This window comes from Perognathus longimembris, chromosome 9 (genome assembly GCF_023159225.1).
Source record: "Perognathus longimembris pacificus isolate PPM17 chromosome 9, ASM2315922v1, whole genome shotgun sequence".
Classification (NCBI taxonomy): domain Eukaryota; kingdom Metazoa; phylum Chordata; class Mammalia; order Rodentia; family Heteromyidae; genus Perognathus; species Perognathus longimembris.
In genome coordinates this window covers 9,836,444-9,854,839 of record NC_063169.1, presented here as the reverse complement: position 1 = coordinate 9,854,839, position 18,396 = coordinate 9,836,444, and the positions used below count along the sequence as shown (strand labels likewise).

At 39.8% G+C, this 18,396-nt stretch overlaps 1 protein-coding gene across 2 annotated transcripts in view; it reads left to right on the top strand.

Annotated features, from left to right (window-relative positions):
* Kcnq5 (potassium voltage-gated channel subfamily Q member 5) overlaps positions 1 to 18,396 on the top strand; it is a 486,711-nt gene that overhangs the window by 318,802 nt on the left and 149,513 nt on the right. For both annotated transcript variants that reach the window (XM_048353691.1, XM_048353692.1), the window contains exon 2: positions 9,166 to 9,256. In XM_048353691.1, coding sequence (XP_048209648.1) covers positions 9,166 to 9,256 — 91 coding nt within the window. The remainder of the gene's footprint in view (positions 1 to 9,165; positions 9,257 to 18,396) is intronic.

The following is an 18,396-nucleotide window of genomic DNA, read 5'->3' as shown; positions in this document are numbered from 1 at the left end:
GAGTGTTTACCAAGTGGTAGAACACCAACCATGAGCGATAAAGCCAAGTGATAATGTGAGGCCCTGAGTTCAAGCCCTATTACTGGCAAAGGAAGGAAGGAAAGGAGGACGGAAGGAAGGAAGGAAGGAAGGAAGGAAGGAAGGAAGGAAGGAAGGAAGGAAGGAAGGAAGGAAGGAAGGAAGGAAGGAAGGAAAGAAGGAAGGAAGGAAGGAAGGAAGGAAAGGAAGGAAGGGAAGAAGGAAGGAAGAAAGGAAGGAAGGAAAGGAAGAAGGAAGGAAGGAAGGAAGGAAGGAAGGAAGGAAGGAAGGAAAGGAAGAAGGAAGGAAGGAAGGGAAGAAGGAAGGAAGAAAGGAAGGAAGGAAGGAAAGGAAGAAGGAAGGAAGGAAGAAAGGAAGGAAGGAAGGAAGGAAGGAAGGAAGGAAGGAAGGAAGGAAGGAAGGAAGGAAGGAAGGGGGCGGGAGGAAAACAATCTCAGCCTTCTGAGTAGCTAGGAGCACAGGTGTGGAGCCACCAGTGCCCAGCTGGAGTTAAGCTTACGATGCAGTAAATCTCATCTTTTTGGGGAAACCCTCCTTGGTGACTCTATCTAAATATTGTGTCCCCTTCTCCATCCTGTCTTCCCTGCTTACTATCACAAAGCCAGCATCCATTTTATTCATTCATTCACTTACCTCCTCCATCCCTACTAGAATAAAAACGTCATAAGGACCAGGACTGTTGTTCGTCTTTTTCATGGCTGTGCCCTTAGCACCTAGAGCAGTGCCTGGCACATCGCAGCCCGGAGATTATGCATGGCACGTTACTAAATGAATGCATTAGTGCCTGTACCACGCCTTGTTCGTGACACTGGAAATAAAGCAGTAAATAAGAGACAGGCTTCCTGCTCTCCTGCCACTTACCTGGTAGCAAAGCAGACCAACACAAACCAATAAACATGCTTCCAGAGGTCAGCTGTCTCCTCAGAGGCAAACACAAGAGATGTGAAGCAGGAGGAAAAACATGCTGTTGTGAACACTGAATGTGTAACACCAGAGAAGGTTGTTTTCTTTCAAAATCATTTATCTCTGAACTATATACTCCGGTGTTCATCCTTGGTTATTCTTGTGGAAAAAAATTAAGTCAGGCATAAGTGGCTTACACTTTGAACCCTAGCCACTTAGATCACGGCTTAAAGCCAGCCTGGGAAGGAGACTGGGAAGCACTCGTGTCTAATTAACCAGCAAAAGGCTGCAAGTGAAGATGTGGCTCAAGTAGTAGAGTGCCACCTTTGAAAAGAAAGCTAAGAGACAGCACCCAGGCTCCAAGCTCAAGCACCAGGACCAGACCACACACAAAAGGAAAGACCTGCGACTTTGCTGGACACAGGAGATGGCAGCAGCTGAGGAGGCCGCTCCTGACGTCTCTTCTGGGCCTCAGAGACATTGAGTTCCTTCCCCAAAGCAGACAGAACTGGGAGCAATAAGCCTAGAGATAACGTGGCTGAGTTAGAAGTTAGGCAGATTTTAACACGACCATAAACACGAGAGGTTTGGAAAGAGACTTTGAAGGAATACAGAAAGTCATCACTTTCGCTCACTCAGAAATTGTCCAAAGAATTCAGATCTTTCACTCTGCTTCAGTTTTGATTGAGTTTGGTTTGGGTATCGTCTGTCTTTCTTAAGATTCCTCTGGAGATAGGCATGCCGCCTTTCTGCCTCACATCTCAAGTACTAAGGCTATAGCCAGATAACATGATGCAGAACTATGGACTTTTACGTTGACATAAAAAGTGGATTACAGATATGTAACACCTTTTTAAAATTAATTAACAAATTTTAATTAATTTATTGGTATCAGTATTGGAGCTTGAACTCAGGTCCTTACAACCTCACTGAGGTGGCTTTGTGCTCAAGGCTGGCTCTCTACTACTTGAACCACACCTCCACTTTTGGATTTTTGATCATTATTTGGAAAGAAGAATCACATGGACTTTCCTGACCAGGCTGGCTTTGGACCAAGATCCTCAAATCTTAGCTAGGATTTATAAATGTGAATAACTGGCTTAAGCCATGGGCTTTAAGAACACATTTTTTTTTCTTTTGCCAGTCCTGGGGCTTGGACTCAGGGCCTGAGCACTGTCCCTGGCTTCTTCTTACTCAAGGCCAGCACTCTACTGCTTGAACGACAGCGTTACTTCCAGATTTTCCTATATATGTGGTCCTGAGGAATCAAACCCAGGGCTTCATGTATACGAGGCAAACACTCTACCACTAGGCCATATCCCCAGCCCTTAAAAACACCTTTTTAAAAGCACACAGTTGAATGGACTAATTTTATATGTGCTATCACCAGGTAAAACACAGTATATCTCCACACTCTCAAAGTCATTGTTTCTTAAAAACAGAATCAAAAGGCTTGTTGGGGGTGTCAATATTATTGCCATCAGAGAAGGAAATCAGAACTATTCAAATCCTAAAGAAGTCCTTCTTTCCTATCAAAAAAGTATGGTCTCCAAACTACCTAAACTATGGTGAAAAGAATATGAAAACACAAGATTGACAAACTCTTAGTTATTGATGACTTCCTATTTCTAGCCCTTTGTTTATTATAGGCACTGAATCCACAGGGATTAAATAGAATAACTTGTATTGGTGAGATCTAATGAACTGTGAAAAATAAACTTAATAGGTACCAAATAATCAGAAAGTAAAAATATTCTATTAGTCAAAAAGGAATCAAGTAAGATGGCTAGATTGTATATATTCATAAGCTCAAAAACAATTCCTAGAAATCCTTCCAAAAGAATAGTAGGCAAGTGATTTATAATCTGTGTAAAGGAAGAACTGTGATTACTAGAAAGAAATATAAGCTTGCCAAGAAAAAGAAACATTAAATTATGCTTATTTCTTGCTTGGATAGGTTTACCACTTTGCTATATCAGAGCAATAGAGCAGATAAAATGTCTTGATTTCAGCGAAGCACTGAAAAGATTTTTATAATCTCCTTGAGGAATAGAAAGAGAAATTTAAGCAGGATGTCAGTACTCTTGGTAGAAAAAAATCCATGGAGCTTTTAAGATGAGCACTAGAAACAAATGAATCATGAGGAACATGATGATATATAAAAGTGACAAATAACACGAGTTTTCAGAACCCCCTATGACCAAAATCTATTCACTGTAAGATAAATTTGGGCCAATGGAGCCATCAGTTCTTTAACAAAAAGAATGCAGCTTTAAATCTGAGTTAATATTCTCATTTCAAGAAAACAAAGACAATAGGAAAAAGCACAACTTTATTACTTTTGTGCTTAGTTGTTCATACCAGTATATCCTAAATCATGCAGAAAATATATTAAAATATATAATATTTCCAAGCACCGGTGGCTCACACCTATAATCGTAGCTACTCAGAAGGCTGAGATCTGAGGATCACAGTTCATAGTGATATGCATTTAATTAATATATAACATATTATAGTTAAAATAATAGATAATATTCTTCCTACTAAAACAAAAACTTGTTAGAGCACAGGGGAATCCTGTGTTTCCAATGCAATAACTCTAAATATTCAGAACTAAGCAATACAGGGAAGGTAATGTATGGACAGGGGAGTACAAAGAAGTCGAGAATGAAGTTCATCTGCAGTCATATATACCAATATCAATCCACTATTGACATGGATTCATTATTCACCTCTGAGCTTCTTAGAAGCTAGGGCAAGAAGACAAATGCATTAAAAGGTCATGGCACCCACTAAATGGGGGTGTGTGTGTGTGTGTGTGTGTGTGTGTGTGTGTGTGTGTTTCCAGAAGCAACATAGATTTCTCTTCCTGAATTTCCCATGGGGTGCCTCATTGAGCAAATACAGCATGAAATATTAAAACAATCTTAAACTAGAGTAAGTTTGTTGGATATTTTTAGGGTTTCCAAAGGAAAGAGCAGAAAGTCAATCTAATCATTACTTTTGAGACCAAGTGTGGACACGTTGACATTGCTCAGGTTTGCTGCAGGCCTTGTTTTATGTCTATTGGTTTGTTGTTGTTTTGTTTTGTTTTGTTTTTAAGGTGACTATGCATCCTTGAGAGAGTCTTTTTTGGAACCAAACATTTGCTAACACCTGGGTAGTGGAAACATTGAACTCAGATTCCCTGGCAAGAATGAACAGTGTAGCTATTTTATGTTGATGATGAGGTGCCAGAACTTTTGCTTTCATTGGAGGGTTATAATGATTCTGAATCCCACTTTAAGGGATGCAATAACAAACTGGCTTAATGTGAGGGACAGTGGCAAACAGAATAACAGATGTGGACATTGTTGTATGTGCAAAGTAGTGAACAAAGTGAACTTGAAGAAGTCATTGGCAAAGCACAACCTTGGCTTTCTGTAGGACCTCCTTAGCTTCCTCATAATTAGCCCACATGTTTTGTGGTCCAGACATAGGAGGAGGGCCTTGGATAAGGAGAGTTAAGTAGAGTTGAATCGATTGTAATATATTTGTTGCATTAAACTGGTAGGTATATTCTGGACACTAGGAGGGTTCAAAGAAGAACTCCAAAAATACCTGTCAATGAAGTTTTATAATACCTACTTGTCTTCAGAGAGAGATTTTCAGAAACCATCCTAGCATCTGGGATTCTCTGATCCTGAAGTAAAATCAGGCAGAAGATGCCCTATGCTGGAAACCATGTAACGTCCAGCCACTGGTGTTAGAAATCAGAATGATTTATTGGTTCTCTAATCTGGTTGTAGTCCATTCAAGGGAACCATATCCTCTCCAGGAACTCACTAAGCAAGCAGACATTGCTGTCTCCCACATCCTCTGACTCTTTTGGGTGTGCATATGCCGATACTAGGGCCTGGACTCAGGGCTAGTGCTCTGCCCTTTGCGTTTTTGCTCATGGTTAGTGCTCTGCCACGTGGGTCCTAGCCCCATTTCTGTTGTGTGGTGGTTAACTGGAGATTAGAGTCTCACAGGCTTGCCTGCCTGAATGGGCTGCAAAAACCTCGATTTCCAGATCTCAGCCTTCTCAGTAGCTAGAATAACAGGCATGAGCCACTGGGGCCTGGAACAAAAAATAGTTTTAAATGTGCTAAATGCATGGGATTATAAAAGAACTCTATTGCAATGCAGTTATTAGATGATTACACATATCTTTAACACAGTACATTGTATCTTTCTTTACAAAGGCATTAAAAGCAGCCCATAGCATATGCCCTTGTTCTTTTCATAATAATGGCAAAAATCATGAAATAATGATGAGCAAAATCACTCTTCAAGATGAAGCAATTATGATTTTATCTGCCCTGTAAAAGGGAATATAAAAATATCTGTAATTTCTCTGAGTGACAAAGTCACAAGAACTGCTAATATAACCGAGTTGTGTTACCATGGTTAGTGAAAAATTAAGACATAAATTCTATGTACAAATTTCCAGAAATTCCATGAGCCCTACATTAAGACGTGCTGAGTGCCCTGGCTTTGCCAATGCCCCCCCCCCGCCTTGCACTCACCCACTGAGGGAGGTGGGCAGGGGAGCCATGGTCCCTCATCGGTGCGCAGAGCTGCGCATGGAAACTGCAGAAGCAGTGGCGTGTTGGTTGCTGGAATCCTACTCAGAAGGCTGAGATTGGAGGATTGATGTTCAAAGCCATTGCTGGCAGGAAAGTCCATGAGACTCTTATTTCCAATTCACCACCACAAAGCCTGAAGTAGAGCGGTGCCTCAAGTAGTGGTGTGCCACTCTTGAGCAGAAAACTAAGGGACAGTTCCCAGGCCCTGAGTTCAAGACCCAGTACTAGTACAATTAAAAAAAAGAAGAGGAAGAAGCAACAGTGTCAACAGAGCCATACTGAAATTGTCATACTGTCTCACTGCCGGTGAGCCCAGCATCTGAGTGCTGTCCCTTCATAGATGTCCTTCCGTGTCAGTTCAGCGCCTTCGCCAGCCGGAAAGTCTGTACAAACCAATGCTAAGTCTTCACACTGTGGGTTTGTTGTTTGGGGGCTTTATTGCTGCATCCGGGGCTTGAAATCGGGGCCTTGTGCTCTTGCTTAGCTTTTTCATTCAAGGCTGATGCTCTACCATCAGCCACACCTTCATTTCTGGGGTGTGTGTGTGTGTGTGTGTGTGTGTGTGTGTGTGTGTGTGTGTGTGTGTTGGTCATAGAGCTTAAACGTAAGGCCTGGGATCTGTCCCATGAGCTTTATTGCTCAAGGCTAGTTCCACTTGAGACACAGCTCCACTTCTGGCTCTTTTGCTGATAAATTGGAAACAAGAATCTCATGACTGTTCTGTCTGGGCTGGCTTCAAACAGCAACCCTCAGATCTCAGCCTCCTGATTAGCTAGGATTACAGTTGTAAACTACCAGCACCAAGCACCCCCCATCCCACCAAATTATGTGCTATCACTTTCCCCAAATGTTTTCAAGAAAGTTAGAAACCTTTGAATCATATTCCTTAGTGCTTACCTATCTCCACCTGTCATTATGATCTAATGAATACACCTTGTCCCTCTCACTACATTTGGAGAATTTAAGGTCTTAGTAATTCTTAAGGATGGGACTTGTCACTTTATCTATTTACCTCTATAGTGCTTAGCATAGTGTTTTCCACAATAAACAAAGTATTTAGTGCAAACTCTCCATTGACATGAAATGATTGCTATACACAAAAAAGTGCTTTGGGGCTGAGAATATGGCTTAGGGGTAGAGAGCTTGCCTTGCATGCATGAAGCCCTGGGTTTGATTCCTCAGTACCACATAAGCAGAAAAATCCAGAAGTGGTGCTGTGGTTCAAGTGGTAGAGTGCTAGCCTTAAGCAAAGAGAAGCGAGGGATAGTGCCCAGGCCCTGAGTTCAAGCCCCAGGACTGGCAAAAAAGAATTCATTTGCAGAAATGCCTTGAATTATACTTGTCACGCATCACAGAATAAGCTAGCTAGCAGAGTACAAACTCTTAACTCTGAGAACTTGGTCAACTCTGGTGTTGCTTAACTCACATCTGGCCTTCACCCACAGTCTCATGGACTAGACTGGCCCCTTCTCCAGAACCATTCTTGTAGGGAGCTCCTGCTGGGCCTTCCTCCAGGCCTCAGATGGGTGGGCCAGTATTTTCTCCAAGGAGTCTTTCTGTTTTCAGGTCTGACTTCCTGGACACGTAGCCTGTGTGATCCCTTGTGAACCCACATGTGAAAGGTTGTCCAACTTGGTATTGGGCTCGATTGTCACTATCTTGAAATCCTTAATAATTTTTGAACAAAAGACCCTGTATTTTCATCCTGTGTAGGAATCCATGGTTGTATCAGCCAGGCCTGCTGGGCTCCTCCTCACTCACGTCCATGTGTTTCGCTGTCATCCCCAGAGCCACGGAGGTCCATGGTGTACCAGTGAGCTCTTTATTTAAAAGTGCTAGAACTCTGGTACAGAAACTACTCCCATTAGAAATAAGGCAATATTAAGTCAAACATGAAAATGGGCATCGTGATATGATGAAGAAAGACTAAGGAAGAAAGAACTGGTACAAAAGATGTATTTTTGAACACAAAGAGATCATGAAATTACCACTGGACACTCTCGAAGGAAAATATTATCTTAGTGAATAAATAATTTCCTGCCCACTTTTCCTAATTTTTTTAACAAGCCAAGACTCAAATGAAGGTTACATCTAGATGCATAGCACCATGAAAGCATCTGTCCCTTATCTAAAGCCACATTGCCCTCCCATTCTCATTGGCCATTGGGGGTTGGGAACAGGGGTCAAGTACATTGAATTTTAACCTCTGGTTTACAATTTCTAGTCTGTTACGGCCAATTTAAAGTGCAATTCAAGCATCCTGATTCATTAAATGGGTAGGTCAAACATTATCGTGATTTATTATTAACATTGTGCATTAGATTTTTAGCACTAGTAGATTCCTTCCCATTGGCAATACCTTCTGTTTGGAGCAGCAAAGGCACATTTCCGTTGAGGAAATAAAGAATTATCTTTTCAAATAGTTTTAGTTTTGCTTTTTGCTGAGCCAAGAATATTGCATCTCTGCCCCCTCACTCAACAATTCTGTATATTGTACAGTGTTTGCATTCTCTCTCACACAAAGATTAGGGCAAGTTACAAAATGGTCTCAAGTCCCAGTTTTCGAATCTGTACAGCTGAAATAATATGAGGATAATACTTATTTACAAAAGTAGGCATTCAAGGTCTTTGTTCCCTGGGCCATAATTTGTCAATTTTTGGCTATAGTACCTTGGATATCTTCGTCTTAGAAAGGCTTATCAGACTTTTCAAAGAAGGCCAAGAGAAGGCATGAATTAACTCTCCAGCCACATGAAGGGATGTTTATTTTAGAAGAGATGGTTATTTTAAGGGATTTTTTTAATATAGGAGTTTCCCAGAGATAAGAAAAAGTGAAAATCCATGGTCTAGAGTCGGTAACATGGGTGTTTGTTGGTTATCTGGCCTTTCCAGATAAGTGACTTCAGCTTTGAAACAGAGCTTTATCCTTTATTGTTTTCTTTTGGGACACAGATCTGCCCCTGACCTGAAAGGTCCCGCCATTCTAGAAGTAGATACAGATACAAATATCGATGTCTAGAAGTAGATTGAATGGTAGAAGAGTGCTTGTTCCCGCTTCAGATGCCTGCCGTCTGAAGTGCACACAGGCGGTGGTTGCTGTAGCAATTGGATGGTAAGGAAATGGACAGTGTGAGGGTAGCAGAGAAAATTCATCTTCCTTTCCGTTCTTCTTATGAAGGTAAAGGAATTCAGGTTAGAATGCACGAGCAATATCTGACCATGAGCCCTGCGCTTTGCTGCCAACCACTTAGAACACAGGGCAGCTCCCCAGAGCTGCCAAACAGGAAGTGGCTTCTGCTTTTGAGATGGGAGAGTGGGGCTCCATGTGCTCCCATAGGGGACACAAGCCACATCCTCAGCCTTTGTCTTAGGATCTCTGCTTCGGGAAGGCGCTGTATGGGAAATAAGCAGGTTCTTCCATGTGAACATTTAAGTGGAGCACAAGCCTACCCAGGCAACTGATCCTTCCTCCAAAGAGCCCTACTAGAGAGTCCTGTACTGTTGATACTTAAAACATCTAATAATGTCTATTCTAGAGGGCCTGTTGTTTTATGCATTTTGTAGTGATAATGTAAGATCCTTATCAAATGTCTCTTTCTTTGTTGTTTTGCAGTTTTCTCCTTGTCTTTGGTTGCTTGATTTTGTCAGTGTTTTCTACCATCCCTGAGCACACGAAATTGGCCTCAAGTTGCCTCTTAATTCTGGTAAGTGAAACATATGGATCAGAATTGCATGAAGTATGTGTGATCGAAGTAGTTGTGACCTCTATGCCACAAAAAGTTCTCTTTGTTACTATGAAATGTGCAATAATATGTGAAATCTAAGTTTCAAATAGCACTGAAACATTTTTCAACCAGTTTATAATATAGGTAATTCTCAGTGATACCTAGAAGTATTTAGGATTGCTACTATTTGGCAACGTCTTGTGACATGGTTACATACTAGACAGAGGACAACATAAAGCAATTTTAATTATGTCTACCTATACTAATAAATTATAGTGAAAGTCAGTATCCATGAGATCTATCTTTATTACAGAAGACCACAGGGCAAAGTGTATTTTCCAATAGCCACAGTTTAGCAGGAGCTAAAAGTATAATTAGCTAAAAACTAGGCAATCATGGCACTTCATAAGGAAACTGAAGGCTGTGTCATGCTCTTTTCAACTCATGGACTGGATTGTGGGCTCTGCTGCTAATGTAGTTACCTAGGGGAAAATTCTACAGTTGGCTCTGTTTCCATTATGCTGTTCCTTCTCCACCACATAGAATTTATTCAATTCAGTTTCAAATGTAGAAAGATCCCAAGATATTTTACTCCAAATTATTCTGGGCCTTTGAAGCTCTTATAGTTTCTATTACAATGAAATTATAACACTGCATACTCAAATAACATCTGCTTGAAAGTTTAGTTCATTTACATCCATTTCAACCTGGCCACCTTAGCCCAAACTGATCAGACCAGACAGTCTGAGACCTGTCCAAATGAGCTGGAATAACTCACTTTTCTAATGCCTAAGGCCTGAGGATCAGAATTCAAAACCAGCCTGGACAAGAAAGTCCATGAGATTCTTAGCTCCAATTAATCACAAAAAAAGCCAAAAGTGGCACAGTGGCTTAAGTGGTAGAGTGCTAGCCTTAAGCAAAAAGAAGCCCAGAGACAACTCCTAGTCCCAGAGTTCAAGCCCCAGGACCAGAAATTTTAAAACAAACAAAACAACAACAAAAACAGAAATGGAGCTATGGCTTCAAGTGGTCGAGAACTAGCCTTGAGCAAGAAAACTAAGGGTCCAGAGCCTAGCTAGACCCTCAGTTCAAGTACTGACACAAAAAATAATAAATATATCAAGCCTAGTGGAATAGACAGGAAGGAGGGGATGTATTTTAAAATTGTTTATGTTCATAAATCACCAGATTGGTTATATACAGAAGTAAGCATTTAATGTGAAAAAAATGTTATTATCAGTATGAATGTATAAAACAGGAATGTTTCCACTCAGATAACCCAAGAGGGCAAATGCTGTTCCTACTGTGCTGTCATACAATCAGTTTGTGTTTGAGTTGGCCAAGACTTCATTAAGCTTTCAGACCCATAACAGGAAAAATTATATCTGAATAAGGAAAAATTACCTATGCCAATTTTTCTCCATACAAATTGTACAAGCAATATATTGCTAGCATTCTGGTTATGGTTTCTACACCTAATGTAGAGAACCAACAGACCAAAGAGCAATTTGGAGATTTGTTCCATTTACAAGGTTTCTATTTGGGTCACCAGTAGGCTTTCAGCCTGGCTACCCCTTTGATTAATGCAAATGATCTCGGCCAGATCTAAGGCTCCGTTAGGTCCATATACAACCAAGAACTTTACATTAAAAACATAAATCAGATTTCATAAGTAGAAACAGGAATAACAGGATATATTGAATGACCAATGTTCTATATTAGGAATGAGTCTATCATTAGAAATCCCATAACAATGAAGATAAGAATCCAGAAGGTTAGGTACATACAACCTCAAATTTCTGAAACACAACTTCTGTTACTGCTAATAATATCCTAAATAGTCAAAAGGAATTTGTGAAACTATAATCTCAAAATTGATCATGAGGCTGATATTTAAAACCTGTTCAGTAGTGGACAAAAGTTAGTAATTATGTTATAGTTTCATAGGTAAAAATGGAGACAGACGCGCACCCATACCCTAGTACTCTGGAGGCTGAGATCTGGTTTGAAGCCAGACAGAACAGGAAAGTTTGTGAGACTATTATCTCCAGCTTACCACCCAAAAGCCATACATGGAACTATGGCCCTAGCTTTGAAAGGAAACACTATGTATGGGACAATGACCAGGCCCCAAGTTCAAGCCCCAGTGCTGGTGAAAAACAAAAATGAAAAAGAAAAATACAATAGTCCAAAAAGAAATCCTTGCATATGTTGTTAACTGATTTTTGACAAGAGTGGCAAAGCCATTCAGGAGGCAAAGGTTGGTCTTTAGGGCTAAAAAGATGCTGGATGGGGCTGGGGATTTAGCTCAGCAGAAGAGCGCCTGCCTGGCGAGCCCAAGGCCCCGAGTTCGGTCCTCAGCTCTGGAAAAAAAAAAAAAAAAAGATGCTGGAAACATTCGCATGTAGGAGAATGAACTTGAACCCTTACCTAACACCATACACAAAAATTAAACCAAAACTGAATGAAAAACCCACCTCAAACTCTATAACTCGTAGATGAAAACAGAGCAGGTAAAGCTTTGTGGCTTTCACTTTTGTGTGTGTGGCTGCTTGTGGGCCGGTTCTGGGGGCTTGAACTCAGGGCCTTATGCTCTCATGTGGTTTCTTGCACTCAAGGCTGTTGATCTACCACTTGATCTACACCTTTATTTCTGTGGTTTTTTTTGTCCTGGTTTTTTTTTTTGTTGTTGTTGTTGTTGTTTTATGTTGGTTGATTGGAGATAAGTTTTGCCTGGGCTGGCTCAAACACCTTAATTCTCAGATCTCAGCCTCCTGAGTAGCTAGATTGCAAGCATGAGTCCCCATGCATTCACTATGACATAACACTAAAGGAAAAGATTACAAAAATACAGGAAAAAAAACACAGATAAATGATTCTTCAGAAAAAAATTAAAAAGTGCATCAATAAACAATTATCAACATAGTAAAAAGACAACTTACAGAAAGGTAAAAATATCAGAAAAATATATATCTGCTAAGGGATTAATATTTAGAATGTATAGAGAATTCCAAAAACTTAGCAACACCAAAGGCAAACAACAAATTAAGAAGGCTTGCTTCAGAAATGACTAGAGAAGTTGAATAGACATTTTGCAAAAGAAGATGGACAAATGATAGGTAAGCACATGAGATGTTTAGCATGAAACATGATGAAGAGTGTACGAATTCCTCATGATAATAGCTGTCACAGCACCGCTGGCAGCTCTTAGGATGGTGAATCAGTCAGATTTTTCTTCACAATGAAAAATGCCTGAGAGAGATCTAAAGGGAAGGACTTCCTTTGGCTCAAGAGTTTCAGAGGTTTCCTCCATTACTGTGGGACCATGTGAGGCAGAATGGTGGCAAAGGTTGTGATGGAACAGAATTGCCTGCTGGTGGCAGCCAGGAAGAAGAGAGAAATAATCACCAAGGGGCCATACCCCCCATGATGGGCTCCCTTTCACCACCTTCCGGTAGCGGCGTGGTGTGGGGAGTCCACGGAGGGATTACCTCAGCAGTTACGTCACAGACCTCAGACCCCAACTGATCTCCAAGACTCATCAACAGACACGGGAGCCTGAGTGCTGTCTCTTAAGATTTCCTTTTTTTTTCTCAAGCCTGGGAATTGAGTTCCTGGTGCCTTATTTGAGGAACTATGAACCAGTAAACGCCACTGTAGAAAAGTGAGCAGTTCGTCAAAACATTTTTTAAAAATTTAATTGCCATATTCTACATGAAATCCATGTCAGGATATCTACCTAATAGAATCAGAGGTAGGGTCTTGAATTATTTGTATGTGTGCATATACAAACATTCATAGCAGTATTATTCACGATAGATGAAACATGGAAGGAATACACTTTCTCACTCAAGTAATATAGTAATGTGTAATTCCATCAACAGAATACTATTCAGGCTTTAAAAAATGGAAATGTTAGCCTTGTGCCAGTGGCTCATGCCTGTAATCCTAACTATTCAGGAGGCTGAGACCTGAGGATCGAGGTTTGAAGCCAGCCCCAACAGAAAACTCTGTGAGGTTCTTTATCTCCAATTAACCACCAAATAGCTGGAAGTGGAGCTGTGGCTCAAGTGGTAGAGTGCCAGACTTGAGCCCCAAAGGAGAATGATAGCATGAAGTCCCTGAGCTCAAGCCTCAGTACTGGCACATACATGCGCACACACACACACACACACACACACACACACACACAAAATAGTGAAGGGGTAAAGTTTCTTTCATGTGTAGGTTATTTATCTAATGGCTTGTTTGCTTATGTTAAAAGCAACATCTTGCTCTGTAGCCCTGACTACTCTACACGTTATTAGCCTTGAATCCTTGGTTATTCTGCTTCAGCCTCCCAAGTGTGGGGCTATAGGCATGTACTACCATTCCTGGAGTGATTCTGTATTTTTACTATCATAAAAATTGACAAGAATTAAAAGAAATTCCTATTTCAAAAGACCAAGAAGATCACCAGCACTGGTCTTCTGTCTGTTTGCATGTGCACCTTTATCTTTCTCTTTGCAACTAAAGTTCTTTTCTGCTGAGAGAGAGAGGGAGAGAGAGAGAGAGAGAAACTAAGAAAGAGTAGTAGGGAGTGAATATCATCGTAGTGCCATGTATGCATGTATGGAAAAGTGACAATGAACTCTCCATATTGTATAATTAATATATATATTAATAAAAATATATGAGAGTTCAAAAAAGTAATTGATAGTTATATAATCTACTTCATAGGGCTACTATGAAGATTACATAAATAAAGGTGCTAAAAACTGGGCCCAGCACAGAGAATCTCATAAATATCATGATCATTGGCCTTTTCATATGTGATGAGGACCCAACGGGGATAAATTATAAGTGAATGGTAGAATATTTTAAATGCTTCATTTAAGGAAACAGTACACTTTTTAACAAATATCTTTGTAAGAGTTTTCTCATGTGCATGCACAGGTGTGTGTGTGTGTGTGTGTGTGTGTGTGTGTGTGTGTCATGGGGCTTGAACTCAGAGCCTGGGCTCTGTCCCTGAGCTTTTGTGCTCAAGGCTACTGTTCTATCACTTGAAATGTAGCCCAATTTCCTGATTTTTGGTGATTAACTGAAGATAAGAGCCTCATGGATTTTCCTGCCTGAGGTGGCTTTGAACTGCGTTCTTCAGGTCTCAGCTTCCTGAGTAACTAGGATACAGTCATGAGTCACCAGCTTCCAGCTTCTAAGAGGTTGTTTTTTTTTTATTTTTATTTTAACCATAATCAAGCAGTAATAATTATACACCAACTCATCCATCTAATTACATGGGCTGCATTGGCCTATGTACCACACATGGCAAATGTTCACAATAGCCCTTCGTTTCTGGTGACTTAAGGGAACAGATTTTTATTGTTGTAGCATTGGGGGAAATATGTCTGATTACAATGCCCGTAGCTTTATAAACTTTTCTGTCAATATCTGCATGTGTTGAGTAGAGCACAGGGCAGGAATTACTCTGAATTAAATGGAGTCACTATCTCTGCCATCCCTCAGAGAACAATATTTCTGAACCCAAGATACGTACAGAGCTCTATGTCTAAGTTTCAAGGACAATTACAGCTGGTGTTTATTGCTCATATTTTGTAAATTGGTCAAAACTAAAAGCAAGGTAGGATTTGATACCTTTCATTTATTCCACTCATTGATTTGCTTTTATTTAAGAAAAAACAAAAACAAAAACACCTCACAATGTAAGTGTTTCTTTAACCCCTCCTCCCATTTCACCAAATAGCTACATCGGTGATGCAAGAGCAATACCAAGTATAAAAAGAAATCATGATTCCATCACAGGATTTGCTGACAAAAATCTTGGACTATCCTCAGGGCCTCCACCTACCTCTCATGCTCTTGCTGCTTTTAAGTTGCTACCACATGATGAAGTACTTCATGTCTAAGGTCTCCTTGTGGGTTCATAAATGTCAAGTGATGTTTGCAACACCTTCACCTAGAATAAGTCAATTTCTTAATCATAAAGAGATCCACTTGCACAGTTATTAAGAATGGTTATATACATTTCAATCACTAGACATTTTCTTTGATTTTTGTTGCCAATTTTGCAGCTTGAATTGCAGTACTGTCCCTGAACATTTTGTGCTCAAGGCTAGCACTCTAACACTTGAGCCACGGCTCCCCTTCCGACTCTTTGGTGTTTAATTGAAGCTAAGAGTTTTGTGGACTCCCCTGCCCAACATGGCTTCAAATCTTAATCCTCAAATCTCAGCCTCCTGCATAGCTAGGATTGTAGACGTAATCCATCAGTGCCCAGCTTAAACATTTTCTTTTGCAAAGAATTCTAAATAGTATTTTTCAATCAATGACTTTTTCCATGAAGTAGTTGGATGTAAAATTTCATATTCTGGTCTTAGCTCACTTTGTTCATGTGAACCCCAGACTGTTATAAGGTAAGACTATTACGGAAACTTCTGATTTAATTATGTCTTATTTCATTCACCTGATATTGTACATCTTAGTATATTAGTTTCCATCTTCCTGAGAACAATACAATTTGTAATACATTTCTTCCTTATTGGAATTCTTCCCTATTGGATAACTTCTTGCTTACCAGGCTCATTTTAAGGCATTTGTGTTTTGGGCCTTTAATGAAAATTGTTTATCACATTGAAACAGACCATCTCTTCATTTAATGAAAGTGATATATATTATTTGGATGTGGTTATTTCTAAAATTATTCACCCATAAGCAGTGAAAGGAATGCCACTATCAATTTTAGCAAGATAGAGATTGTCTCAATGTACATCTACCTTCTTCTGCTTTAGAAAGACTCCAGACCCAGATTGCGCTAAGATTCTGAATGAGTATTTGAACACATGGTAAAATATCCAGGTATCCCCCGGCATCTGATGTTGGATATCTTCCAGAGAGAACAAAGCACATTTGCTGCTTACGCTTTATGCAACACAGCAAACCTGAGTCTGTTGCTTCCTTGTGTAGTGGTACAGCAGCTGCAGTGTATACACTCCAATTTAGGAAGATCTAATTATATCTTAAATGCACTAGTGACATTTACTATTTAAAGGAAATCAGTAAAAATAAATAATGAATAAAAATAAAGGCAATCAGTAGTGAATCCCATTGTAATGTGACAAGTCCCTGGAAAGCCAGTAACTATATCATTAGTCTATGTTACATGTTTGTTTGTTTTTCACATGAGCCCGGGTGTTTGTTTTTTTTGTTTTGTTTTTTTAAGTTTTTATTATAAAACTGATGTACAGAGAGGTTACAGTTTCACACGTTAGGCATTGGATGCATTTCTTGTACTGTTTGTTACCTCGTCCCTCATACCCCCCTCCCCCCTCCCCCTGTCCCCCCCTGAGGTGTTCAGTTCACTTACACCAAACAGTTTTGCAAGTATTGCTTTTGTTGTTGTTTCTCGTATTTTACCCTTTGTCTCTTAATTTTGGTATTCCCTTTGAATTTCCTAATTCTAATACCAGTACACACTGTTTCCCATACACTCAGATAAGATTACAGAGATAGTGTAGATACAATCACAAGAAGGTGATACACGAACATCATCAATAGCAGAAACTAGAGATACACATGGGATGTTGAAAGTAGTTACAACTCTGATATAACAATCATTTTTATAAAATGGAGTTCATTTCACTTAGCATCATCTTATGTGTTCATAAGGGTATAGCTATTGGGCTCTTGTGATCTTCTGTTGTGACTTGCCTAAACCCGTGCTAATTATTCCCTATAAGGGAGACCATAGAGTCCATGTTCTTTGGGTCTGGCTCACTTCCCGGGTGTTTTTTTTTTTTAATTGCTATATTACTCTCTACTGTATAACATGGTGTTGAAAAATTAGAGATACTTTGGGGAGGAGAGGACCAGCCACAAAGACATCTGCTAGTCTTGGTGAAGTCTAAAGGTTTGTACAGCATAGTGTGTGGATTTAAGGCAGAATGGGATTGCGTTAGTCGTTACATTTAAAGCTTCTGGTACAACACATTGTAAGAGAAGATAACAGAGTGTAATGACGAGAGCCCTTCAAGGTTATTACATAGAGTGTTTGTAACAGAAATGACAGGATGTGAGATGTTAAGTAATCACCTATGAGGAATGAGTGATAGCTCTGTAGGTTTCTCGCACCCCTATAATTTACTGCAGAACATGCTCAGAATATCCCAATGAACACTGAAAACTGCAATTATTTTCCTTTCATCAAGGAGAGTGCAAGTAAACCTCAAAATCATTCATGGAGACTAACGACCCTCCTCAATCTGCTGGTGACTGAACGCAAAAGCAGAAGTAGTTAAACACCCACACTGGATCTCTGAACAGATAGATAATAATATAGTAAGTTTCCTTGCAGAAAAAAAAAGTGTTTCAGATAATACAGGGAAGAGTTGTTCAAGTTAAAGGAACTCAAATGATGGAAGGGGTAACACTGATCAAAACGTATTGTATGTACAAATTAATGTGTTGAAATAACCTTTGTATGACTGCAGATAATAAGAAAATAAATTCTGAAAACAATAAGGGTATTTTTCAAAAGTTAAAAAAATAAAATTACATATGAGGAAGACAAGTGAAAAGGAAAGGCTTTTTTATATTTCTGGGCTTGGGGGTTTGTTTCTTTTTCTTTTCTTTTTTTGGTGGTGTAGGGATTTGAACTTCAGAGCCTAAAGCTTGTCCAGCTTGCTTGATCAGCTGGTGTTGTACAATTTGGACCATGCATTCAGCCCCTATTTTTGCTGGTCATCTCAGGGATAGAATCTATTGAACTTTTCTTCCTGACCTTTTCTAGCCATGACCCATGATCCTCCTGCTCTCAGCCTCCTAATTTGCTAAGATTATAGGTGCGAGTCTCTGGTACCCTGTAAAACCTTCATGTTTCTTATGCAAGTACTAAGATTGGTTAAAAAATTAGTTTTATTATCTTTAAGTAGTTGTGCAAAGAGTTGTCATTCAACAAAACAGTTTTTTTTTCTTATTTATTGTCAAAGTGCTATACAGAGAGGTTACAGTTAGGCATACATTAGGCATTGGATACATTTCTTGTACTTCAACAAAACAGTTTTTGAATACAGTGGTTCTTAATCAAGGTTATCTCTTTCAACATCCTCACGCATCCCTTCCAA